General features: G+C 42.1%; 1 protein-coding gene and 1 long non-coding RNA gene across 13 annotated transcripts in view; one reads left to right on the top strand and one right to left on the bottom strand.

Annotated features, from left to right (window-relative positions):
- LOC102156729 overlaps nt 1-27,450 on the top strand; it is a 60,087-nt gene that overhangs the window by 25,457 nt on the left and 7,180 nt on the right. For 2 of the 11 annotated variants that reach the window (XR_005358194.1, XR_005358192.1), the window contains exons 3-4: nt 11,916-12,065; nt 18,522-18,724. This is a non-coding gene — a long non-coding RNA (uncharacterized LOC102156729). Of the gene's footprint in view, nt 1-2,586; nt 2,927-11,876; nt 12,066-18,521; nt 18,725-26,088; nt 26,624-27,450 lie in introns of those variants that run through there. The other 9 variants (XR_005358193.1, XR_005358187.1, XR_005358190.1 and 6 more) reach the window with 9 other exon arrangements.
- STK10 (serine/threonine kinase 10) overlaps nt 12,974-27,450 on the bottom strand; it is a 112,414-nt gene continuing 97,937 nt past the window's right edge. The window contains exons 14-19 of one of the 2 annotated variants that reach the window (XM_038534759.1): nt 26,124-26,253; nt 24,293-24,417; nt 22,690-22,878; nt 22,060-22,185; nt 18,586-18,699; nt 12,974-15,423 (exon numbers count right to left, since the gene is read on the bottom strand). In XM_038534759.1, coding sequence (XP_038390687.1) covers nt 15,283-15,423; nt 18,586-18,699; nt 22,060-22,185; nt 22,690-22,878; nt 24,293-24,417; nt 26,124-26,253 — 825 coding nt within the window. In that variant the 3' untranslated portion in view covers nt 12,974-15,282. Of the gene's footprint in view, nt 15,424-18,585; nt 18,700-19,715; nt 19,936-22,059; nt 22,186-22,689; nt 22,879-24,292; nt 24,418-26,123; nt 26,254-27,450 lie in introns of those variants that run through there. The other variant, XM_038534760.1, reaches the window with a different exon arrangement.

Genomic DNA, 27,450 nt, shown 5'->3' with positions numbered 1-27,450 from the left:
AACTCAGTGATACCTCTACCTACTCAGCCAGCAAAGCCAGAAATTCAGGAGCCATCCTTGAGTGTCAGCTTCTTTCAAACTCCAGCTCACATTTGGTCCCTCCTGACCTCTGATTCTTCACTATGGCACAATAATTCAGCCTCTCAACTTCCCTTTCCTATTGGCCTGTTCTCTATACTCCAGTTCAAATTATTAAGAGATTCTGATTCAGCTTTGTCCCTGCTGGGTTTTTTTGTTTTTTTTTTTTTTCATGTGCTGAAGGAAGTCAACCCATCTTGTTGGTTCTGTTTCTCAAGTTTTAGTGTGTCCCTGCTCTCATGGAATTGGTAAAGAAATGTTTTTGCAAACTTTTTCAAAACCTTTTATCATCCCAAAGTGCTAAGACTTAGGTAGAGGTAAGAAAGACAGCTCTACACTAATTCAGTGGTTGATGAAGGCTTCTGACAATGTCCACTGTTGTGCCTACACACTATTTTACTTCATTTTTTTTTTTTTTACATCTAGGCTTTTTACTTTATTTTTTGCTTATAACAGCTTCCTTGAAGTACAGCTCACCTACCATAACATTCAGCCTTTGAAAGTGTACAAAAAATAGTTTTTTAGTATATTCAGAGTTGTGCAACCATTATTGCTACCTTGTTTTAGAATACTTGATTCCTTTTTAAACTTTTGTTTTCAGCTCTCTGATGAAAAATTTCAAATTATGTCCTTTATCTCCTCAAACATAGTAATAAGCATAGTAGTTTTATAATTGGAGTTAGATTACTCCAGTATCGGGACGCCTGAGTGGCTCAACAGTGAGCGTCTGCCTTCAGCTCGGGGCGTGATCCTGGAATCCTGATCAAGTCCAAAATCCGATTCCCTGCAGGGAGCCTGCTTCTCCCTCTGCCTATGTCTCTGGCTCTCTCTTTCTGTGTCTCTCATGAATAAATAAATAAATCCTAAAAAAAAAAAAAAAGATTACTCCAGTATCTGGTGTTCTTGTTGGTGTGCTTCTAATGTCCATTGTTTCTACTGGTTTCGGTTATAAAATTTTCCTTGTGTGCCTAGTTATTTTTCAATTGAGTGCTAGATATTTTAGGTTTGAGATTCCTACGAAGGGAATAGTTTCACTTGGGTTCCCTCTGCTTTACCCTTATCTGGCTCTGGGCTCTGATCTTCATGCTCCTAGCCAAGGGAGGTTGTCAATTGTTCAGTTCCATATTTTTTTTTAATTGAGTTGGCATACAGCATATTAATTTGAGATGTATAACATAATGATTTCTTATTTTTATATATTGTGAATGATCTCCACAATAAGTCTAGTTAACATCCATCCCCATACATGGTGTCAAAAGATCAGGAAAAATACAGAAGTAAAACCAGTGAATCACTGAAGTATAACTGGTAAAAGCATATTGTGCACACACCAAAAAGTTTGCAAGCCAACAGCACTCAAATCAAAACATGAAATGAGGCTCAGAGGTTTATTATTATAAACTAGCTTATATAGTATAGAGACAATGACTGTTTATTCTTCATAGTAATTGGTTATATTAGAATTTTCTTAAATGAAGGAGAATTAGGGACACCTGGGTGGCTCAGCAGTTGAGCCTTTAGCTCAGGGTATGATCCCAGGGTCCTGGGATGGAGTCCTGCATTGGACTCCCCGCAGGGAGCTTCGCCTTCTGCCTGTGTCTCTGTCTCTCTCATAAATAAATAAATAAATAAATAAATAAATAAATAAATCCTTAAAAAAAATTTAGTGGCTATGTCCGGTGGGGGGGGGGGGGGGGGACAATTCAAGTTTCACTTATGATTTTTAAAGGCATAAGCAAGAAGAGAACCAGCTCAAGTTAGCCTCACTTGCCTTGTGAAATTAGTTCTGGTCTCCATTTGTGTACGATTCTAACAATTCTTTATTTTTTTTTTTAAGATTTTATTTATTTACCCATGAGAGACACAGAGAAAGAGGCGGAGACACAGGCAGAGGGAGAAGCAGGCTCCATGCAGGGAGTCCGGCGCAGGACTGGATCCCGGGTCTCCAGGATCACGCCCTGTACTGAAGGCGGCACTAAACCGCTTCCTTTTTGGTCTGAGTGTAGCCAAGCTGTACACTCAGGCAAGCTGAGTGTAACCAACTAGTATAGAGTTACTGTTGGTTATCACTGTTGATGTAGCCAGGCTAAAGAATCACGCATTCACTCACAAAGTTGAGCCCTCAAGATGGAGGGTCATGCAGTCATTGTTGCCAGCAGTCACATCATCATCATACATATGGGAGATCAGTTCATTCATTTCCTCGAGTTGTCTAATCCTGTTGGATATAATTTGATGTGTGAGTAGCTGCCCAAAGGCATTCAAAACCCTTGAGAGATTGAGACACGTTAGAGAGATTGATATAATTGGTAACTCCAAGGTAAATAATAGCCAAGGATTGAAAAATTCCCCAGAGCAGAGATTCCCAGAAGCCAAGATTTAACCAACTAATCAGCTTAAATGGGTTCTAATCAGATTCAGGTTGTACCTTTCTTTTTTTTTTTTTTTATTTTTATGTTCTTTAAGTTTTCTTTTTTTTTTTTAAAGATTTTATTTATTTATTCATAGAGACAGAGAGAAAGAGAGGCAGAGACACAGGCAGAGGGAGAAGCAGGCTCCACGCAGGGAGCCTGATGCAGGACTCCATCCCAGATCTCCAGGATCACACCCCAGGCTTCAGGCGGTGCCAAACCCCTGCACCACTGGGGCTGCCCTCAGGTTGTACCTTTCTAATTCAATCTACATTTTTTTGTTGTTGTTGTTATTTTACATAGGCACAAGATGTATTAACAATGACATATCTTCATAATTATTTCAGACAGTATAAACATAAGGATGTTTTATTTCAGGAGGTAGAATCACAGATGAACTTCCACCTTAATTAGGCCTCTATGATGTGAGCAATCAGGTAATTTTAAAAAAAGATATTTCTATGGAAATAAAAGAAAAACAATTGCTCAAACAAATGATAAATTCATTTTTGAGTTTGGAGAGTAGCCAGTTGAAAAAATTTCTAGATTTGAGTTTGAAGGTTTTTTAGGTGATAAAATGAGGATGACAATTTCAGGCACATGGATTTTCCTGGTTTGCAGTTTGTCTTTGATGATGTCAGTGGGTGTTGAACTTTCTTGAGTGGTGGCCCATATAGCAACAGGTGTGAAGATTGTCCATACATGATCTATTGCGGTGATTTCTCTGAAGTTTGCCAAGTAGACAATTAAGACTAGAATCTGATAATGAGTACAGTTTTCTATTGAAATATATGTTTTTATAGTTACCCCATTTTTATTAAAGATAAAGTGAAACTAATTTCTAAAAATTAAGTCTAGTCTTATTAAACTTGGATTGTTTTTTTATTTAATTTTTCTTATTTATTTGAAAGACAGAGAAAGAGAGCACAGAAAGAGTGATGGGAGAAGCAGACTCCCCACTGAGCAGGGACCCCAACACCAGGCTTGATCCCAGGACCCTGAGATCATGATCTAAGCCAAAGGCATTTAACCGACTGAGCCACCCAGGCCTCCCTAAACTTGGATTGTTTATTTAAATTTAGTAAGAATAGTAATTCCATGCATATTCTCAAATATGATATTGCAGTCAAACCTTTGGCAATATCTAAGGGGCTTTTTTGCCTTTATAAAATCAACCTTAGTTCTTTAAAATTTCCTAGTAATAAGGAATCTCAGATTAGACCTTTAAAGTCTCTTTAGGCTAAGAGCCAAGCTAAGGATTTGTCTAATCATGTCCTTGTTACAAGAACAGATTCTTACAGATCTTATATAAATACCTATATTGTCAGGCAGCCCGAGTGGCTCAGCGGTTTAGTGCTGCTTTCAGTCCGGGGCGTGATCCCGGGATGAAGTCCCGTGTCGGGTTCTCTGCATGGAGCCTGCTTCTCCCTCCGCCTGTGTCTCTGCCTCTCTCTCTCTCTCTCTCTCTATGAATAAATAAATAAATCTTTTTAAAAAATACCTATATTGTCATGAAAAATAAGAATATTTAGTAAGAGTTTCTGAATTCTGAAGGGATCAGATAAGAAGAAAAAGACTGTTTCAATGTTTGTTTACAAAAATGTACTTCATCAAATTGCTGTAAGATGTAAATAGCTTAGAAGAGAAAAAGGGGTCCTTTATATCTGGAAAACAAAACATTAAAGAACCAGCAGTGTTTTTTATTGAAGTCATAAAGAATTACCGTTTTAATTTTAATTCCAGATAGTTAACATAGTGTTAATATTAGTTTCAGGTATACAATATAGTGATTTAACAACTCCATGCATCACCAAGTGCTCATCCTATATGCATTCCTCAATCCCCACCATTTCACTCATCCTCCCAACCACCTCCCCTCAAAACCATCAGTTTGTTCTCTATAGTTAAGAGTCTGTTTCTTGGGGGATGCCTGGTTGGTTCAGTCAGTAGATCATGTAACTCTTGATATTGGAATCATGAGTTCAAGCCCAACGTTGGGCATAGAGCTTACTTTAAAAAAAAAAAAAGAGTCTGTTTCTTGGTTTGTCTCTTTTTTAATTTGCTCATTTGTTTCTTAATTTTTTCTTTGTTTCTTAATTTCCACTTATAAATGAAATCATATGGCATTTGTCTTTCTCTGACCAATTTTTTGTTTAGCATTATATTCTCTGTCTCCATCCATGTCATTGCAAATGGCAAGGTTTTATCTTTTTTTTAAGTATGTCAATTTTTTTTAAAGATTTTATCTATTTATTCATGAGAATACAAAGGAGAGAGAGAGAGGCAGAGACACAGGCAGAGGGAGAAGCAGGCTCCGTGCAGGGACCCCCACGTGGGACTCGATCCCAGGTCTCCAGGATCATGCCCTGGGCTGAAGGCAGTGCTAAACTGCTGAGCCACCTGGGCTGCCCCAGGTTTTATCCTTTTTATGGCTGAATAATATTCTATGCAATAATATTCTATATGCATGAAATATAATATATATTATATATTTATATAATATATAATATATATAATACTATATATAATAATTATATATAATATATAATATATATATATGCATGAAACTTCCTATCTATTGATGTGCACTTGGACTGCTTCCATAATTTGGCTATTGTAAATAATGCTGCTATAAACATAAGGGTGCATGTATCACTTTGAATTTGTGTTTTTGTATTTTGGGGGTAGATACCCAATGGTGTGATTTCTCGATCACAGAGTAGTCCTATTTTTAACTTTTTTAGGAACCTCCATACTGTTTGTGTTTTTGTATTTTGGGGGTAGATACCCAATGGTGTGATTTCTCGATCACAGAGTAGGCTGCACCAGTTTGCATTCCCACCAGCAATGCAAGAGGTTTCCTTGTTCTCCACATCCTCACCAAAACTTTTTGCTTCTTGTCGGTTTTTATAAAGTTTTTATTTAGGGATTCCTGGGTGGCGCAGCGGTTTGGCGCCTGGCTTTGGCCCAGGGCGTGATCCTGGAGACCCGGAATCAAATCCCATGTCGGGCTCCCGGTGCATGGAGCCTGCTTCTCCCTCTGCCTGTGTCTCTGCCTCTCTCTCTCTCTCTCTCTCTCTCTCTCTCTCTTTGTGTGTGACTGTCATAAATAAATTAAAAAATTTAAAGTTTTTATTTAGATTCTCATTTCAATAATCTCTACAGGGGCAGCCGGGGTGGCTCAGTGGTTTAGCGCCGCCTTCAGCCCAGGGTGTGATCCTGGAGACCTGGGATCGAGTCCCATGTCAGGCTCCCCTGCTTCTCACTCTGCCTGTGTCTGTGTGTGTCTCATGAATAAATAAATAAAATCTTTAAATTAAATAAATAAATAAATAAATAAATAAATAAATAAATAAATAAATAAATAAATAAATAAATAAAGTAAGTTATCAGAAGGGACAGATGGCTCAGCAGTTTAGCGCCTGCCTTAGGCCCAGGGCGTGATCCCGGAATCCCAGGATTGAGTCCCCACATCGGGCTCTCACTCTCAGCCTGGAGCCTGCTTCTCCCTCTGCCTGTGTCTCTGCCTCTCTCTCTCTCTCTCTCTCTCTGTGTCTCTCATGAATAAATAAAATCTAAAATTAAAAATAAAGTTATCAGAAATTGGTATTCTAGAATACTGATCTTTTCCATGAATCTTTTTGAAGATGAAGCATTTTTGCCCTTGTAGTTGATTATAAATGCTTCCAGAATAAAAATCAAGAGTAATACAATAAATGTCTGTGAATGATAAGACTTCAAAATAGCTTTGGTTAAAGATCTGGTAAGGGTTTGCCTTAAAAAAACGATACAATTTAGAAGCAGATTGTTATCTTTGTGGTATAGAGTACTGTAAAATAATAACTGGAATTATCACTGATAACGTACTAGAACATATTACAATTTTAGGAATTTTGTGTAATTTCTGGAGCAGTTACATTAATAACATATATATGAATATAATCTATATGAATATAATCTAAGAATATTAAGCTTTGCTTTTTATTTGGCAGTATTTCCCATGCAATTTAACATATCAAATAAGCCTAAGTAAATTAATATTTCTCTTTTATATGGAGAGAGAGCACATCTTTTGAGATTTTTCTTGGTTTCTCAGGAAGATCCCAAAGTTAATTTATGTTCAAAAAGACTTCATTCAGAATTTGATTTGGTGAAGTTTGTTTAAAATGTCAAAAAAAAGAAAAAATTAGGGCACCTGGGTGGCTCAGCCAGTTAAGCATCCAAATCTTGATTTCAGCACAGGCCATGATCTTAAGGTTGTGAGATTGAGCCAGCATCAGGCTCCCTTATCAGCAGAGAGTCTGCTTCTCCCTCTTCCACTCCTCCTGCTTGTGCTCTTGCTTTCTTTCTCTCTCTCTTCCTCCTCTCTCTCATTGTCAAATAAATAAATAAAATCTTATTTAAAAAAAAAGATTTCAGGGATGCCTGGGTGGCTCAGTGGTTAAGCATCTGCCTTCGGCTCAGGGCATGATCCAGGGTCCAGGGATCGGGTCCTGAATCGGGCTCCCTGTGATAAGCCTGCTTCTCCCTATGTCTGTGCCTCTGCTTCTCTCTGTCTCTCATGAATAAATAAATAAAATCTTTTAAAATAAATAAATAAAATTTAGAAAAGATTTCAAAGGCAAGCACAGAAAGTTGTATATTTATAAAACAAAAAACAACTGTTTTAATAGAGAAGACTCAGTGTTTTTTTAAGTAATCAAATGTATGGTAAAGACAACATGAACCCCAGAAAATTATTTGATAAAACATTGAATCTTTCTTTTCTAGGAAAATTACTTAAAAGGCAAAGAAAACCTTTTATAATCTTATCAAGAACAGAGTCCAAGAAAACTTTGTCCTTTTAGCAGATGAAAGGAAATTAAATCATAGTTTTATATAAATACACTCATTTTTAAAAAACCCTTAAGGGTGCCTGCGTGGTTCAGTCAGTTAAGCATCTGATTCTGGATTTTGGTTCATGTCATGATCTCAGGGTCTTGGGATTGAGCCCCACATTGGGCTCCATGCTCCATGGGGTGTCTGCTTAAGATTCTCTCTCTCCCTCTCCCCAGTACTCCCATGCACACTCGCTCACTCTCTCTAAAATAAATAAATAAATCTTTTTTAAAAATAAAAACCCTTATAGTATATCTATTCCATTTTACCCAGCTGCGATCTCACAACATAAAATTTCTTTTCCACAAACCTTCTGCAACTTTCTATATCCATTTAGGCTCTATCCCACTCTTTTTACTTTTTATTCTGGAACAACCAATCATTTTATTTTAGACTACAGTACTCTCTTTTTTCATAATGAAAATACATCCTATATTTGCATACTCTGCACATAAATACACCTGGTTTTCTTCCCACATTTTGTATACAAAATTGCTTCCTTTTTTACTGTTTCTAATAGGTTTATTTTTTACATATTGATTATAGATTTTAACTATTCATAACCTGTACCTTCCAGTGAATACAAAGGCACGGGTAACTGAACTGTCTTTCATATATTAGCATCCCATAGCTAATAAGGTTAGCAAACTTATAAACACACAGTTATAAAAACGTATAATTTTTAGGGATATATGTTTTTGCAGTATGACTTTTCAATGTAATATTTATAGACCCATATATCTTTTGTCTTGGTAAAAATTAAAAAGCCAAAATTAGGGGCATCTGGGTGGCTTAGTTAAGTGTCTGGCTCGATTTCAGCTCAGGTCTTAATCTCAGTGTTGTGAGTTCACACTCCAATTTGGACTCCACCCTGGACATGGAGCCTACTTAAAAGTAAAATAATAAATAAAAAGTAGATAAACATGTGTAGCAATCAGTGTCTCAGTATCTTATTTGAGAATGACCTATATAGTTAATGAGTATTCATTACATAGTTTAACTTAATATAAACTTATTTAAATGTGTTTAAATTACTTGTTTTTAACAATTATGCTTAGGTTAGACATGAAACTGCTAACCATGATTTTAAGTTATTTCTTCTTGGCAAATATTGCAACATAAATCTAACATGAACTTATTTGACTTGTAAGCCCGGTAAAAAAAAATTGCATATTTGCATTACATTTATGTTGACAGTTCTGAATATATGACTGTATTTATTAAACCAACAAACTTAAACTACTTTCGGCTTGTCAAAGATTATTCCATATCATGTGAACTTGGAAAACATTTGGGTTAGGTTATATATTTCTGAGTTTTAGGAATACTTAATTTATACAAGTGTTTCTTTTTTTTAAGATTTTATTTATTTATTTATTTATTCATTCATTCATTCATTCATTCATTCATGAGAGACAGAGAGAGAGAGAGACACAGGCAGAGGGAGAAGCAGGCTCCCTGCAGGGAGCCCTATGTGGGACTCCATCCTGGGACTCGATCCCGGGACTCCAGGATCACGCCCTGAGCCAATGGCAGGCGCTAAACCACTGAGCCACCCAGAGATCCCTATACAAGTGTTTCTTTCACTTTTAGCCAATTAAATAGATCCCTTTTAAGGGGAAAGGAGAAAAAAAAATGAGTGGGAAATATAAGAAAGGGAGACAGAACATGAGAGACTCCTAACCCTGGGAAACGAACAAGGGGTGGTAGAAAGGGAGCTGGGGTGGGGGGGGTAACTGGGTGACGGGCCCTGAGGGGGGCACTTGATGACTTGATGGGATGAGCACTGGGTGTTATTCTATATGTTGGCAAATTGAACACCAATAAAAAATAAAAAAAAATAAATAGATCCCTTTTAAAAATCTCACATACGTATGATATGCATAAGACACAAACAGAGATCTTATATTTTCTCTTTAAAATTTTTGCTATGTCTCAGGTATAGTAATACAAAACTCGAAAGAATAGCTGGATCCAGAAATGTATTTGGCAGAGAGACTAAGTTAAGACGCCTGGTTAAATGGCCAAAGTTTTTTACTAAAGATTTTTTTATTTGTATGCTATAATAATTCTGCAAAACTATTTTCTGAGTCATTTTGCCTTTTAGAAGCTTCTACATACCAATCAAAGAATATATTCCATTGTCTCTGAGAGTTTTGATCCTCCCTTTTCAAGGGTGTTGATTAAGGTGGATTTATCTAAATTAAAGTTTCCTTCAGAGGGGCCACTACAATTCCAAATTATCTGAAAGTTCACTCATTTTCCAAAAGTACACAATATCTGGGGCACCTGGGTGGCTCAGTCAGTTGAGCACCTGTCTTCTGCTCAGGTCATGATCCCAGGGTCCTGCCCAGCAGAAAGTCTGCTTCTCCCTCATGCTCTGCCCCTACACCTGGTTTATGCTATCTCACATGCACGCTGTCTCTCTTTCAAATAAACAAAATCTTAAAAAGCACACAAGATCCTCATCTATAGTAGCTATATTACATATAAGAGGGAGGAGTCTTTATAGGACATACAGTGCTCGCTTCGGCAGCACATATACTAAAATATAGGACATACAGAGAGTTTTAGACCAGGTAGAACTCATCTTGGCCTTTAGAGTCCCTAACACAAATCATCTACAGGGGCCCCAGTAATTCCATCATGGTGTAAAATCAAGAATCATGGATTTTTCCCTTTATACACAGAAGGACGACTTACCAAATAGTTTCAACAAACAAAAACAGAAAGCAAACGTTCACAACAAGCTGAAGAACCCAGAACACAGATAATGGAGGTTTGGGATTTTTTTTTTAAGATTTTATTTATTTATCCATGAGAGACACACAGAGAGAGGCAGAGACACAGGCAGAGGGAGAAGTAGGATCTCCCATGAGGGGCACCAGACATGACCATTGTACGGACTACATGTACAAACTCCCCTTGCAGAGATCCTGGCCCTCAGTGAGTTCCACATTTGTATCCTCTCTGACATCAGTAAGTCCTCTCAGAATAAAATACCAGAATCATCTCTCTGACCTTCCGTACTTTCTTCAATCCTGGCTTTGTAAGTCTTCTGTCTTACAGATCTCTTGTGCCTTCAAGTAGACATATTTAATATTTTTGCTCAGCTTTTCTAATTGTCCTCAGTTTTAGAGGACTGGTCTGAATTACCTCATCTACCATCACTAGAAGCAGAACTCTCAGATTTGTTTTTAACTAGCAACATAGTGGTTAATCAGACCTAGTCACCACCTCTGATTCCATGTGGGCTAATATACATCCAGTCTACAGTCCCCAGACCACCGCTGCTCCCTTTTCAGACCTTTAATGGCACAAGAAGCCCAGACTCAGTATCTCGGGGTTGCAACATGCTGGGTCCTGGATGCTTAGGAATCCACTAGTCTTATTCCCTGCCCTTGCAAAGCCTGCAGTGTGTCCTTTCCTTCCTGAAGTCTCCAACCTTTGTAGGCCATTATTCCCATTCAACATCAAACTTCTCTCTCCTCAGCTGGTCTGTTGAGTTGCTACAGTCATGATTTCAACTGTCCTTTCTGTGAGTAAACTCTTTCCCAGACTTCTTACTGCCTTTAGATTGGTAAAGGTCAGTTTGAGCCCGGGCATGCAGGTCTGGCTCTGTTCTCTGCAGCCATTCATACCTCGGTTCCTGAATATGTTCTGGCTCATAGTAGTTTGTCCTCCTCGATTCAGTGTCACTGCCTCTAGGAGCTCTTCCCTGATTCTCCAAGGTTCTATCAGCCTGAACACTCTGCTTCTCTGGTCTGTTTCCTCAGCAGGACAAGTATTTTGAAGGCAATGTCAGGGTTGTATTCATTTCAGCATCTCTAGCACTTAGCGGATAAGAGGTATCAGTTCGTGTGAATGATCTCATTTCTCAAGTTCCATGTATCCCTTAATGTATTATCTTCTTCACCAATCTCATGAATCCTTTTTCCTGGGAACCCCACTCATTTTTCTGTCCCTTAATGGGAAGCATGCCAGCTGCTAGTTTGCTTGCATCAACCCTACCCACCAACACACCAAGTTCACAGACCTATGGGACACCCTGACAGTGGACCGCCACCTGCTGGTCAGATTTCTAGGACAGTAACAGCTCAGGGCCATAGACAGAGTAGGGTGGCATTCCATAAAGAATGTAAAACCCTTCTCAGGATATTTTCTTTTTTTTTTTTTTTTTACAATTTTTATTTATTTATGATAGTCACAGAGAGAGAGAGAGAGAGGCAGAGACACAGGCCGAGGGAGAAGCAGGCTCCATGCACCGGGAGCCCGATGTGGGATTCGATCCTGGGTCTCCAGGATCGCGCCCTGGGCCAAAGGCAGGTGCCAAACTGCTGCGCCACCCAGGGATCCCCAGGATATTTTCAAATGCACAATGTAAAGCATATAGATTACAAGTGAAACCAATCATAATGAAATATAGGCATCAGTATATTAGGAAACCTATATATATTCCTTATAGATATATGTATGTATATGTAATGTGATACATCTCAATCGTAACAGGACCTAGTGATTGACCAAATAACTACTGTTATTTCAAAGTGATGAACAAAGTTTTGAGATGTCTGCACACCTGTATTATAAGATGAAATCTCTGATTTCTATTGCTGGCACAGTCACGGGGACTACTTATACTACTAGAGTTGGTTGCCTACATCCATACAGACAGCAAGTACTGAATTTCAGTTAGAGGTAAGTCAAACTAAACACCAAATCTTTTCCCATCCAGGGACAAAGACACCCTGAATTCTTCCCTTTGAGTTTTTAGTAATAGGGGAAGTCTGTGGACCCCAGGTTAAGAAACCCTGAATGGGACTTTAGAGGCATGGCAGAAAATGCTTTTATTTTATTTTATTTTTTATTTTTATTTTTTTGAAAATGCTTTTAAATAGAGCAGCTAGTTGTTGAGTGCCTGTGTGACTCTTACTGAGCATAATGGGCAGCTGATAGTGGGAGAGGAGGTGTGGTGGAGGCAACGCTTCTAGGAGGTCTAAGTTTGAGTTTCATAGGTATCATTTACCAATGTTGTAAAGTTTGGACCAGACTTCCTCTTGCCCTATGTCCATTTTTTTTTTAATTTTTTAATTTTTATTTATTTATGATAGTCACAGAGAGAGAGAGAGAGAGAGAGAGGCAGAAACATAGGCAGAGGGAGAAGCAGGCTCCATGCACCGGGAGCCTGATGTGGGATTCGATTCTGGGTCTCCAGGATCGCGCCCTGGGCCAAAGGCAGGCACCAAACTGCTGCGCCACCCAGGGATCCCCCATTTCTTCATCAATAAAATAGGAATGACAAAGTTTTCCTCATGGGTTGTTAAAAGGATTTAATAAGCTAATACGTGAAAAACCCTGGTGGTCAAATGTTTGATATTAAATGAGAATGTTAATGTTAAATGTCTATACAGAACACACAACACACGAACATACACACACATATAACTTCTTACAAAACAGAAACCCACCCCAAAGTCAGACTGGCTGTGTGACCTGGAAGCACCAGTGTACTCAGAATACAGCAAACCCTTTCTCACTTAGCTAATATGGATTAAGTCTGCCCTGCTGTTGCCACCCCAATCCAAGAGAACAACCACAAACACAAATAGTCTCTCACCTTATTATTTTATTAGAAGCATATTTACATTCTCGCAGTTAAACTTTCCAGAAAACATTTTACAAAAGTTTTGTATAAAGTTTTGAAATGACATAAAAATAACTTCTATCCTTTATAAAGGGAAAATATAAGTTAGTTATATTTACTCTGCCAAAATTGGACTGAAAACAAGAAACAGTTCCATCTGTCCCTTACAGAGGAAAACATTAGCACAGGGCATGAGGAATACTGTGTAAGCCTTCTCACTGATGGGCATGCATGCTGGCTCCATCATGAGGCTGGAGGACCCAGCCAGCCCTCATCCAGAAAGGAAAGGGGAGCTATCAGGCCTTGGGCAGCACTAAACAGGGAAGCAGTAACTCCTTCAAGGAGTCATGTGAACGACAAGACAAATGGGGAATAATCAAAGACTTTCATCTGAACCATGAAACTAAATACTCATTCTCACACTCCAGGCTGCAAAAGGCAATTCTGTAAACAAAGCCAAAATCAGCCCCGCCTAACCATTTGCCAGTGCTGGCCTGGTCTGGTGGTACTTGGTCAGTGTTCTGTAATTACACTACTGCTAGTTCACATTTTCCCAGCACCTGTGCACCAAAAAGAATAAAAGGAGCCAATTGTTTCCTTTGTCTCATTTGTGTAAGACCAGAAAACTGTCCCATTTGGGTCAAATACTGAAGCAGGCAAGCTGAATGTTCACTAACTTAAGAGGACCACTGCCTTACCACAACCCCCAGAGCATCTTCACTGCATTTGTAAGCCTTGGGAACCCCAAGTCCCCCACCTCCCCAAGATCCAGTTAAACCAGTGCCAAAAAATCATCAAGAGAATTGCTTTAGGTCAAAGCATCAAATCTTAAAAATGTTTTAGTAGGAGTGAAGGAAAAAGTCCTTCAGGGGTGTTAACCACTCCATCACCAGCAAAACAGTACCCAGACTTAATACATCATCCATATGATTCCTCAAAATCACCTTTAGTTTTATTTAAAGCAGGTATCTTCCTGTAGAAGCCATTCATTTATATTTCCTTCAAATTAGAGATCAAAGTGAAAAAAGGTTTTTTTGTAGATAAACTGAATGCCTGTTTGAGTATTACTTTTACTGGGTCATCTGCATCCTGCAGTCTAGGGGAATCACAATCTGTGGGAGGCCAGCTGAGTAACCTGAAGGCCCAGAATTCCATCTGAGATACAGAAGCTTTGCATCCGTTGTGTTGCTAAGGGCAGGAAGCATTATATTTTTCCTTAATGCTTTTTCTTCCTCAACAGAAATCCCAGTGACTACCAGCCTATGTCTCAAGTGTAAGGCCAGACTCCTGCTAGGAGAGGCGGAGGAAAACAGCCTTCCTATATCACCTGCAGACAGGATGGGCAGGTGTGAGACAGGAACAGCCTAGGCACAGTCACAGGATCCTGTACAGGGGCCAGAGGGAATCACAGACTGGCAGTTCAGCCTGTACCATTTGTGCCAGTACCCAGCACACTTCATACCAGTGGTTTCACCTAAACATGCTCAGGGGCACAGGCTAAGGCAGTGAATGTGTTTTAGCCCAGCTGACACAAGAGGCCCAGGGCAGAGGCAAGCCTGGGTAGTGCCAGGGGACCAAGCCCTATGTATGTGTGTGTGTATGTATATGTGTGCAGAGGTGGAGAGGTGGGGCACAAGATGGCACAAAATACCCAAGACTAGCAGAATGATCTGTTCAGGCTCTCCTCCATCCCACTGTTGTAGATATGGCCTTGTCTCAAGAGGAAAGCAAATTGAGGTTACTGGAAGGATGAGAGCACCCCCTGAGCAGCTGGCTGCAGGGTAGGTTTCACTAGGAACCAAAATGGCTGCTGAGAGCCATAGTTATTGTCTGATACTACAATGGCTTAAGAGCCAGCAAGAATCACAATATGGACAAACTCACTGTTACCAGTTGCAGCACTTCACGCACACAGGCAGCAAAACTGGTGCTTTGGCAAATAGGAGGGCCTCGAGGCTGCAGAACACCATTCCTCCCAGACGCTGACCCCACGAGCAGCCCAAATCACTACAACTTGAAGGGATGTGGGATTCAAAGAGAACATACATTAGAAACGGGCAACACATAATAAAACCTCGCACTCCATAAGTGAGCGAGAATTAAGGAACACTGGGAAGGGTCTGTTGGGCACAGCTGGGATAGCACAAGGCAAGGCGCTGGATTCAAGTTGGCATGGAAGCAAGAGGGAAGGGGGTCCTGAGTTACTTGTTCACAGAGAATGGGTGGGCCTTGGAGGCCCACCAGCCTGCCAGCCACAGCCCCAGGTGACTGTTAAGAAGTATCCACAGAGCTGTAGGGGAAGAACTTCGTGGCTTTATTTGGGGTCGTAGGGTTCAGGCATTCTGTCTCCTCATTCAGTTTGAAGAACATCTCCTGCTCTCGCTTCTTCTGGTTCAGATCTTCTTCCAGAGCCTAGGACAGAGAGAGGGCAGACAGAGCTCAGTCAGATCCCATAGGACACAGGCCTCCCAAATACAGGACCGCCACCAAAGTGGCCTTCTCTGAAAATCCACCCCCCAGGCCTTTAGTGCATGGGTAACTGGGTCTTCCCTTTCCTTCTCCAGAGCCAGTCACCCAGAATATAGGTACCACCTCTTGCTTCCTTCTGCTACAACCATACAGGAGTTTGCTGTGGGCCAAGGGCTATAGTTTGGTGAAATGCCATCTCAGTGTGGGGGGCAGTGGGCAGATGCCAGTCTCCTGGCAGGAAAACAGGCAAATGAATGGAGAAAGACCCAAAGTAGAAAATGGGCAGATTTAACAGCAGAAGCAGAAATGTCTAAGTACAAAGTGGTCCTAATGAGGGCACTGCACTGCCCCCAAAGAAATCATCCAGAGCATCGTTTTTTAAAATACACAAGCCTTCACACTACCTCCTGAGATTCTGATTCTGAAAATTTGTGGTAGGACAGGGGTTCTCTGTGTTATAAAGGCACATTAGGTAACTCCAAGCAGACTGACTAGTTGACCATTCCTGCAAGAGCTTCCCTGGGGCACACATGTAAGTTTATCTAAATAAATTGGATCCTACCAGAAATATGTCTTGAGGCATTCAATTAAAAAGAAAGCAAAGTGTACTAGAAAAAACATGAGCTTCACAGTCATACAGAACTCAGCTTTCTTATAACCAGCTGTGTGTCCTTCACATGTCACCTTTCCTCCTGTGTAAAATGGCAAAATCATTACCTATCTAGCAGGCTGTTGTGAGGATTAAACTAAAAACTGATGGGTCATAATTACTGAGTACTTACTATGTGTCAGGTGCTACACTAAGTACATTACATCTTTCTCAGTCTTCACCCTTTGAGACAGGTACTATTATTTCCATCTTACAGATAGAGGAACTGAAGCTCAGAGAGCTTAGATCACTTGCCCAAGGTTACTCAGCTAGCTAGGGGCATAGCCAAGATGAGAACCTATCTCTAACTTCAGAGTTAAAGCTCTGAAACACTGAGATCTACCGCCTGGCTCTCACTGCAAATCAAAAGCTAGAAATGATGAAGCTTAGTGAGGAAGGCAGTGTTGAAACTTGACCTAGGCCAAAATCTGGTATCTTGCACCAAATAGTCATAGTAAAGTTGTGAATACAAAGCAAAAGTTTTGAAGGAAATTAGAAGTGCTACTCCATTGAATACACGAATGATGATAAGGAAGCTAAACTTACCCCAAAGCCTGTGCTCTGAAGCACTGTAAAAGAACACCTACCACATATTTTATCTATATAACCTAAGATAGGAGTCTATAACCTTTTTTCTGTAAAAGGCCAGATTATAAATACTTTTTTTTTAAGATTTTATTTATTTATTCATGAGAGACACAGAGAGAGAGAGAGAGAGAGAGAGAGAGAGAAGCAGGGACACAGGCAGAGGGAGAAGCAGGTTCCATGCAAGGAGCCCAATGTGGGACTCGATCCCGGGTCTCCAGGATCACACCCTGGGCTGCAGGCGGCGCCAAACCGCTGCGCCACCGGGGCTGCTCCAGATATAAATACTTTAAACTTTGCTAGCTGCAAGGTCTTTGTCACAACTACCTAACTGCCTTGTAGTGGAAAATCAGCCATAGGCAATATGTAAATGAATGAGGTTGGCTGTGTTCCAATCCAATGAAACATTATTTACAAATACAGATGGCAGGCCAGATTTGGCCCATGGACAATAGTTGACTACACTTGCTTTAACAGAAGAAACGTTATCTACATTTTATAGACCTAAAAAGCAGGGCTGAGAAGGGAAGACTTACTCTGTTTACAGTCACCCAAGCAATACTCTATTGGTGCTACCAGATATTCTGTACATGCTTGAAAGAAATAAGCCTGAATTTTTCTAAAACTATTCCACAGCGTATAGTCATCTCCCCTGCTCCCCTATACAGCTCAAGACTGTGGACTATAATCCAAGAGTATAAAAGAACTTTTATATCACTTCTGGTTCGGTGTCCCAACAGTAACCCAGGCAGCTAATGACAGATAATTCTGCAAAGAATTCTGCAAAATAGCAGCCCCCATAGGCAAAATGCAATGCAGCTCCCCTGACATATACTGTGGTACCTCCCCTAAGCCCAGGTGCCCTGGAAATATGAGGCAGCTGCTAAAGGCAATGTGATCATTCATCTTCAAACTCCCTCTCAGGATGTGCCAAGGGAAGAGAACCAGGTGAACATTTATTTCCTTATACCAGACTTGACCTATGTCAGCAGGAGCATTATTGATTTGAATGTCAAGTATCAAAAGTCCCAAAAGACCATGATTACAGAAAATGATAAACACAGGCCTGCTAACAGGAAGGTCTAGGACCCTTGGCCAGCTTCCAGCCAGAAAGCTCCATTAGCGCAGGTAGGGAAGCCTCAATTCAAAGACTTCCATTATATAGCTGAGGTGGGCAGCTGCCTTTTGTCAAGACCACAGAACAAGTGGAGCTGATATATGATGGCAGAACAAACCTCAGGGCTTCAGGATACTTGATTAAGGGTAATTAGGGCAACTGTCTCCTCAGTTTAGGAGTGGAAGGAAATGAGTATGTCCCTAGTCTGTACTAAGGGCTGGCTGATGACTTCTTGCACAACTCTGTACAGTAAAGTACAATATTCATATCTCCACTTTACAAATGACCATGCTGAGGCCCTGTGACAGTTAATTTTATGTGTCTACCTGGCAAGGCATGGTACCCAGTTAGTTTGTCAAACACCCATTGAGATGTCATTGTGAAGGAACTTTCAGATGTGATTAATATTTAACTTAGTAGACTGAGTAAAGCAGACTACCCTCCCTAATGTGGGTGGGCCTTGTCCAACTATTTGAAGGCCTTAAGACTGAGGTCCCTCTCAGGAAAAAGGAATTCTGCCTCCAGACCACCCTCGGACTCAAAACTACAACATCAACCCTTCTCTGAGTCTCTAGCCTGCAACCTGCCCTGCAGACTTCAGACTTAACAGCCATCCACAATCGTATGAGCCAATTTCTTAAAGTAAATCTATAAATCTGTATCTTACATATATCTATATTCACATCCTAGGCAGACCTGGGACTCAACATGGAGAAGAACCTACCACCAAGTCCACAAGCCCAGGCATGGTTACCTTTTTGCGTGGCCGAAGCTTGTCCCGCCATTCCTTCAGGTTCTGGTTATGGCTCTCATCTAGGGCCTTCAGCTTCTGGGTTTCGTGTTCTACCAGGAGGTGACACTTTTCATTCTAGAACAAATTTCAGGCAGAACAGGTAAGAAACTCAGAAGACAGAGATGCAGAGGGCTGAAACATACCTCATGCTGTAGCCATGATGGCACCAGCATTATTCATGTATTATTTCTTCTCCTTGATTGTAACTTAGATGAAACTATACATATAAATATGTACATACCAAGAGATGCCTGAAGGAATATTTCAGAATACTCATGTTAACAGTTCTTATTGTATGATGGGATCTGCAGTCATTTCCAGCTTCCTTCTCTGTGCTTTTTTGCATTGTTTGAATTTTTCAACATGAATATATAGGTCTTTTTAACAAAACAATAAACTATTAGCAGTAAATAAAAATGTCCCCTAATCTCACTACTAGAGGCAACCACTGCAAAAATTTAGATGTCCTAGATGTTGTCTGGCTCACCCTGTATATATAGTCCTGAAACCTGCTTCCCCCCTACCCTTAACACTATAATATAAACATTTCTACAACAATTAATATTTTTCATAATCATTTTTAATGTCTACAGAATATCCCAGTGTGGATTCATCAAATTTACTTACACATTCCCCTACTTTTTTGTCACTTAGGTTGCTCTTAATTTTCACTATTTTATTTAAAAAAAAAAAAAAAAAAGACTTGTTTATTGATGAGAGACAGAGAGAGAGGCAGAGACATAGGCAGAGGGAGAAGCAAGCTCCTCGCAAGGAGCCCAATGTGGGACTTGATCCCAGATCCCGGGATCACGCCCTGGGCTGAAGGCAGGCAGACAACCACTGAGCCACCCAGGCAACCCAATTTTCACTATGTTAAATAGCACTGTACTCTGTGCTTTGGACTAAACTGTCTCCCCAAAATTCCTTTGATGAAGCTCTAATCACCAGTGTGATGGTATTTGGAGATGGGACCTTTAGGAAATAAGTTGTTGTTGTTGTTGTTGTTGTTGTTTTTAAGATTTTATTTATTGATTCATTACAGACACAGAGAGAGGCAGAGACAGAGGCAGAGGGAGAAGCAGGATCAATGCAGGGAGCCTGATGTGGGAATCGATCCCAGGACTCAGGATCACGCCCTGAGCTGAAGGCAGGCACTCAACTAGAGCCACCCAGGCATCCCAATAATTAAGTTTAGATGAAATCCTGGAGGTCAGGCCCTTATGATGGGATTTAGTGTCCTTAGAAGAGACACTAGATACGTAGCTTTCTTTTTCTCTCTGCCATGTGAGGATGCAGCAAGAAGGCAGCCATCTGCAAGCCAGGAAGAGAGGCTTCATCAGAACCAAACCACACAGGGCAGCTGACCTTAAGACTTCTATGCTCCAAAACTATGAGAAAATAAATTGCTGTTTAACCCACCCAGACTGGTATTCTGTTATAAAAGCCAGAACTAAGATAATCTATATGTAAAAATATTTATATCAACTATATAATTTTCTGTATTGTGTATCATTTCCTCAGAAGAGATCTGTGGTAAGGATGAAGACACGGACCTGACTGAGGCACTCTCAACTTTACTGTTCTCTAAGTTATCTGCCTCACAAAATTTACCTAGAATTTCTCACAGGCAAAAGAGTCAAGTCCCTGTTGATTCCTCACAAAGAATCAATCTTGTAGTTTATAAGGAGCTTATAAAGCAAGGGGAAAGTGCCTTCAACCCTACTGGGTTGGAAGAGTGGGACCCATTGGGGGATTTTCATTTTGAGTTTCAAGCTCTGGCTTTGGAGAGTTTAGAAATCGATGGAGTTAGAAACAGTACTCTAGGGGGATGCCTGGGTAGCTCAGTGGTTGACCGTGTGCCTTTGGCTCAGGTAGTGATCCTGAGTCCAGGGATTGAGTCCCACATCAGGCTCCCTGTGAGGAGCCTGCTTCTCCCTCTGCCTGTGTCTCTGCCTCTCTGTGTGTGTGTCTCATGCATAAATAAAAAAATCTTAAGAAAAAAAAAAGAAAAACAACAGTACTCTAGCAGCATGGAGTACCTGTAACCTGTGAGAGCTGGGACCCTGGCACTTTATATGGCTTCTCTCAGTTAATCCTCCCAGTTAATCTCATGAGGCAGGGATAGGAAAACAGATGCAGAAGGTGAGGGGGATGCCTAAAATTCACATAGCGACAAATGGCAGAGTCCCTACGTGACAGGCTTCAATGCCTGTCATCTTTCCTCCACACCTCTGCCTGTCCAGAAATTGACAAGTGGTCCAATAGCCCGAGCAATTTCCTGAGATCACAGAGATTGGAGTCCGGCCCATCCTTCAGGTATGGCAATGCCCTGCTCTCCACAAGGGGGTTCCAAGTACCAGCTCCTGGAGTGGTGCCCCTCAGGTATGGGGCAAGCTCAGGAATCTTGAAGAGGTCAGGATCTCCCTAGGGAAAGGGTCACCAAGAGGTTGGCAACACCAGGATACCCTTCCCTGATCTCAATGGGAAAGCTTTGAGCCTCTTGCCATTAAGGATGATATTAGCTATAGGATTTTGTGGGTGTTTTTTTATCAAGTTGAGGAAGTTCCCCTCTATTCCTAGTTTACGGAGAGTGTTATGAATGAGTGCTAGGTTTTGTCATGGTTTTTCTGCATCTGTTGATAGGATCATGTCATTTTCTTTAGCCAGCTGATGTTACAGATTACATTGATTTTTTTTTTAATATTTTATTTATTTACTCATGAGAGACAGAGAGAGAGAGAGAGAGAGAGAGAGAGGCAGAGACACAGGCAGAGAGAGAAGCAGGCTCCACGCAGGGAGCCTGACATGGGACTCAATCCCGGATCTCTAGAATCACGCCCTGGACTGAAGGTGGCACTAAACCTCTGAGCCACCGGGGCTGCCCTACATTGATTTTTGAATGTTGAGCCAGCCTGAGATTAAAGCCCACTTGGTCATGATGTAGAATTATTTTTATATGTTGTTGCAGACAATATGCTAATATTTTGTTGAGGATTTGTGCATCCATGTTTATGAGAGATATTGGTTTGCTGTTTTTCCTTACCTGTAATGTCTGGTTTTGGTATTAGGATATGAGGATACCCTGTCCCAAGACACCGTGATGACCAAAAAAATCTAGCAGCATGCCACTGCCAGGCCCCAGGCAAGGCACTTTCAGCTCAGTCATCTCATTTACAAAGCCTCATTCCAATCTTACAAAATAGGAATTCTCACCCCCACCCCATACCCATTCTATGGACACAGGATCTACAGCCTGGGAGGTGATGGAAGGAGATGGCCAACATTACACAGCAGGATTAAAACTTTTCGCCCAAGCTCCTCTGAGGAGACTCCTTCCCCATTTGTAGAGTCTTTGGTCCCTGAGAGCAGACTGCCCTGAGGGAAACTGAGGCAGCCTGAGATTTGGCGGGGGCGGGTGGGCAGGGAAGGCTGTACCTGCAGCTGCTGCAGCTCGCTTGTGTTGCTCTCACACTGTGCCATCATGTCCCGCATCTGGTTCTCATGTTTCTGCTGCTGCTGTAGCCGCTCCGACTTCTGCCTCTTCTCCTCTTGCTGGGAAAACTGCAACAGAGAGAGGGTGAGTGCCTCAGAGGGCCACAGACTGGCTGGGGGGCCCACCTCCACCCTGTTCTGGAAGGTCCCATCAGAGGGTCTGGCTTGTGCACAGCCCTAGTGCCCTATACCATTCAGGCTATGGCCTGAGCAGAGACCCAGGCTGGTGGGGACACAACATCATGTTGTTACCACACAGGAATCACAGGAGCCCAGGACTACCAACTCCCGTGTCCCCAAGACACATGGGTGACATCCAAGTAGGGGCTTGACAGATGAGAGGAAGGGATTTGCCAGCAGAGGAAGCCACAGGATTGAAGCACTAGCATCTGAACAGGGCAGGGGGCAGAGGTCGTCACTGTGGGGCTTATGAGGCTTCCAGGGTGTAACTGGCACCCCAGCTTCCAAGACCCTGTGCTGCAGCCGGTATTTTCTATTTCCCCAACTACATAAGGTTCAGGACTCACCAAGCCTGCATCTATCCCCACGCTAATACACCCACAGAGCCCCCACCTGCTTGATCTTCTCGCGCTGCTCAGAGGCACTGCCCGCGCCATTGATGTGGAGGCTCTTCTTGTACATGGCCATGCGTGTCTTGCCCTCACTCCTCTGAATCTTGGGCAGCCGTGCTTTCTCCTGCTGCTGTCGCATCTTTAGTTGCTCTATCATGCGCTGATTATAGCGCTGCATCTGCTCCCGCTCCTGAGAGGACAGCCAGCAGAAGCTGAGGTCAAGTGTGCTCTGGGCCCCAGGGGTGTGAGGAGAGGCCCAAGGCTGCCACACTCAACTCAGGAGCCCAGGACCCATATGGCCCCCTGTGGCTCTTAGCAGAGCAAAGTTAGTATCATTTTACTTCTGTTAATTTTTATTTTTATTTTTTTAAGATTTTATTTATTTTTTCATGAGAGACACAGAGAAAGAGAGAGAGGCAGAGACACAGGCAGAGGGAGAAGCAGGCTCCATGTAAGAAGCCCAATGTGGGACTCAATCCTGGGACTCTAGGATCAGGCCCTGGGCGGAAGGCAGGCACTAAACCACTGAGCCACCCAGGGATCCCCTACTGTTAATTTTTAAAGCAAGAACAGAAAATGTTACTTTTTGTTATTGTTAATGTTTTGGATATTCACCTTCTAAATGCCTTCTCATCTAATCTCTGGTGGCATGCCATTAAAGCTACTACCTCAGAGCAAAATGTACACTAACAGGGATGGTTCGTTATTCTTTTTTTTTAAGATTTTATTTATTTATTCATGAGAGACAAGGAGAGAGAGACAGAGACATAGGCAGAAGGAGAAGCAGGAGCTCCTTGCAAGGAGCCCAGTGCAGGACTAGATCCCGGACCCCTGGGATCACAACCTGAGCCAAAGGCACATGCTCAACCACTGAGCCATCCAGGTGCCGCAATGGTTCATCATTCTTGATGGCGGGTGTCAATTAAAAGTTTTAACAAATTTGAGTTTTTTCTTCACATAACACCTATTTGTATTCCAAAACTTGACAAGACCATCACCTCTTCCAAGGAGCCTCCCCTGACTTCCTAGCCAGGTTGGGCACCCTTATTCAGAACCACCACAGCCCTATGCTGACTGCCATCATTGCATTTAGATTAGGAATTATAATTAGCCACTGACCATACATCCAGACCTTGGTTCTCTGTCTCTGTTCCCACTAAGGGGATCAAACCAAGACAGAAACTACACAGAAGTAGAAGGTGCTCTGGCCACACAGAGCAGGGGCCCTTGCCTGGTCTTAGGTGGCCTTCAGGAAGGAAGGCTTCCTGGCAGAGGAAGCCAGAGGGGGTGTTTAAGTTTAAAAGTAATCTGAGGGAATGTATGTGAAAGAGAGAGATAAGGGGGAAAATGGAAAGACACCCTAAGATGTCTCAATCAGTGCATGAGCCGCCATCTGCTTCCCTGCTCAGTTTCCCCTATTCCTGGCCCCTCCACCTGAGGCAGGACATCCCCCAGGAACTTCCCCAGGCCTCACCATGACCAACACCTGGCTCCTCTTGGGAGCACAGATGGTACTCAAGTAGCACCCCAAGACGGTGTGGCCTCACAGTGCCACGACATCTTTTGGTGGCAGCCCTGGTGCCCTGCCCAGCCAAGGACCTCACCTTCTCGTGCTTGCGCAATAGCTCATGCCGCTGGAGAAAGTATTGGTCTTTGAGCTGCTGTTTCACCAGCTGGTGTCTCTCCTGCAGATGATGCTCCTCCATTTCCCACAGGGCTGCCTCCCGGTCTGTGAAGGATGAGGCCTGATGAGATGCTAACGGCCAGAGCCCATTGGGCCCGGCCCTGCCCTGCTCTGCATCAGATGATAGCTCCCCGCAGTGTGGTACACCAGGAAGTGACTGGAGTCAGCAGCCAGAGAAACCAGAGACCTAGGCTGGAACCCAGCTGATTCACTAGGATTTGGGACAGGTAGCAGATGCTATCCAGGCCTCAGCTCCTGCCTCTGCCAACCGTACCACAGAGAGAATGTTCTTGGGAGACATGTTTATGTTCAGTGTTGGGAAGGGCTCATGTAACCCCGTGAAGAAGATAGGACAGCCCTCTTGTCACTATTTCCTCCTTTGGAAAATAGGTGAGACCCTCTTGGCCACTGCACATCCCTTATATATACATTATTGAGACAGCAGTATCTGGGATTTTCTGATTTGAAGTCTGTTAACTAATCCTCTGCTCAGCCACAGGCAGTGAGCTGGTGTCAGATGAAGACCTCATGCCCTGCAAGACACAGAGTGGGTTGTGCTCAAGCCACTAAAATGGTCAGTTTATTTCACTGCATTCCTGATCTGTGAAAACCAGTAACTGCCCACAGTACATCAGAACAGTGATTTGGATTTCTGACCAAAATCAGAACCACTGTCCCAAAAGTAGAGTGGTTCTTCCAGACATCATGGGACAAAAATAGAAAATGACGGCTTTCCTGAAACATCTGTGGCTCTTCAGAACATCAAGGACCCCATTTTACTCCCCCACACCCAAGTACTAAGGGGTATACACTGCTTAGCTGCATTGGCCATCACAGCCCTGGCTGAAGCTTATTCATTGTCGCAGTAAGCCAGAGACGATGCTTGTACATTGGCCCTATGGTGTTTACTTCTTCACAACAGGCTGGACTGGTGGCTCAAAAGCCCATAGGCATCAAACTCAAATTTTCATCCATCCAATTGTTTTAAACATAACAGATTTTGGGCCATTTAAAGGCCGCTTTCTTTGAACACTCCACAAAACCACACCAAACATTTGCTAGGCATAGAGGAGATAAAGCTGGGGCTATAGAAAAACCTAAGCCCTACTGCCCTTCAGAGCTCTATCCCAGAGATTCCAAATACAGAAGCCCTCCTTCCCCAGGAGTTCCTTTGCCCTCCCTCTAGGAGTAGCCTGCATTGGGGTTGTCTCTGAAAGGTCTCATGCTGTGAAGGACCTGCCAGAGTACAACCTGTCAGAGGTACCTTGCTACCACTCCAGGGTAGTAAGGAGCTCGGCTTCAAGAGGAGATCCACATTCAAGGCCCACTCTACCACCCACTCATTGGCCGAGCAACCCCCAGGCAAAGCATAGTGGCTCTGCAAGTCTCTGTTTCCTCATCTACAAAAATGCCTTGTTGTGTGAAGGTGAAGATTCAAAGAGACTGGGCCATGAAGACTGGCACACGGCCTGGCAAAGCAGTCTCTCAATACGTGATAGCTATAGTAAGGGGCTCAATTCTGTCCCCATCCCCATTCACCCAGCATACTTATTTACAATTTCTACTTACTCTGCGTCACTTTACTTGCTTGCTTCTTTCCTCAACATCAGGAATAATGTCAAGTAATGTCGGTGACAACTGGTATTTGAGCCTCACTGCTGACTTCAGTAGGGGCTGTCCCCATGTTTTGCCCTGAAGGATGCTATTTGGTTTTAGGATGAAGAAGAACCTGCCTGCTCTCTGGCACCCACCTCGAAGGAGTTCCTGCTTCCTAGTGAGACACTCGCGCTCCTTGTCACAGATCTCCCGCCTGTTGTCAGCAGTGATTTTCTTCATCGCCAGCTCCAGGTCCTCCTTCTGCTTAGCCAGGAAGTCTCGGTCCTGTGTGGGAGAGAGGAGGGCAGACCTTCAGCACTGGCTTCAGCATCTCGACCTCTACTGTTATTACAGAAGAATTCATCATGAGCAGCAAAGAAAACATATGTAGGGGAAATGTGAAACTTATAGACACATCAACCAACTGTATGTGTGCTTTATGTGGACCCTGATTCAAACATCAAATAGGAAAAAAATCATGAGGCAATTGGAAATGTAAATAATGGCTCAACTGCAAATATGTCATTAAGCAATTATTGTTAAATATTTAAATTTTAGGTATGTTTATATTACTGTGGATTTTTTTAAAGATTTATTTATTTATTCATGAGAGACAGAGAGAGAGGAGGCAGAGACATAGGCAGAGGGATAAGCAGCTCCTCGCAGGGAGCCCGATGTGGGACTCGATCCCAGATTCTGGGTTCACACCCTGAGCCGAAGGCAGATGGTCAACTGTTGAGCCACCCAGGTGTCCCAGTACTGTGGATTTTTTTTAGAGATACATACTGAGATATTTGCAGGTGAAATGATATGATGTGTGGGATTTGATTCAAAATAATACAGAATATTGGAGGAGTAAGTGGACAGGAGTTCCTAATTCCTGAGATCAGGTGATGGGTAAGAGGGGGTTCCTACTGTACCTCTTTCTGCTTATGTTTTTAATTTCCCATAATAATGAATTAAAAATTAAAATCTACAAACTTTAGGGAACACATAAGTAGAAACAAAAATCCCCATACATCCTATCACCCAGGAGGTGGTTTTAGTCTATCTATATAAACATGTTTACATCTATTATTTCACAAAAATTATGTAAAAGGACTTAGAGAGTTGTACACCAATGTTTGTAACAGCATTATTTTTTAATGGATTTTTTTTTTTTTTAGATTTTATTTTATTCACAAGAGACACAGAGAGAGAGGCAGAGACATAGGCAGAGGGAGGAGAAACAGGCTCCATGCAGGAAGCCCGATGTGGGACTCGATCCCAGACTCCAGGATCACGCCCTGAGCTGAAGGCAGGCATTTAACCGCTGAGCCACCCGGGTGTCCCAGTAACAGCATTATTCACAATAGCTATGGGATGGAAACAACTCAGGTATCCACAGACAAAAGAGTACAGACACAAACTGTGGTATAAATACACAGCAGAACATTACTCAGCTCTGAAAAGGAATGAAATTCTTAGATGTGCTACAACATG

This window comes from Canis lupus, chromosome 4 (assembly GCF_011100685.1).
Source record: "Canis lupus familiaris isolate Mischka breed German Shepherd chromosome 4, alternate assembly UU_Cfam_GSD_1.0, whole genome shotgun sequence".
Classification (NCBI taxonomy): domain Eukaryota; kingdom Metazoa; phylum Chordata; class Mammalia; order Carnivora; family Canidae; genus Canis; species Canis lupus.
This window is presented reverse-complemented; position numbering and strand designations above follow the sequence as displayed.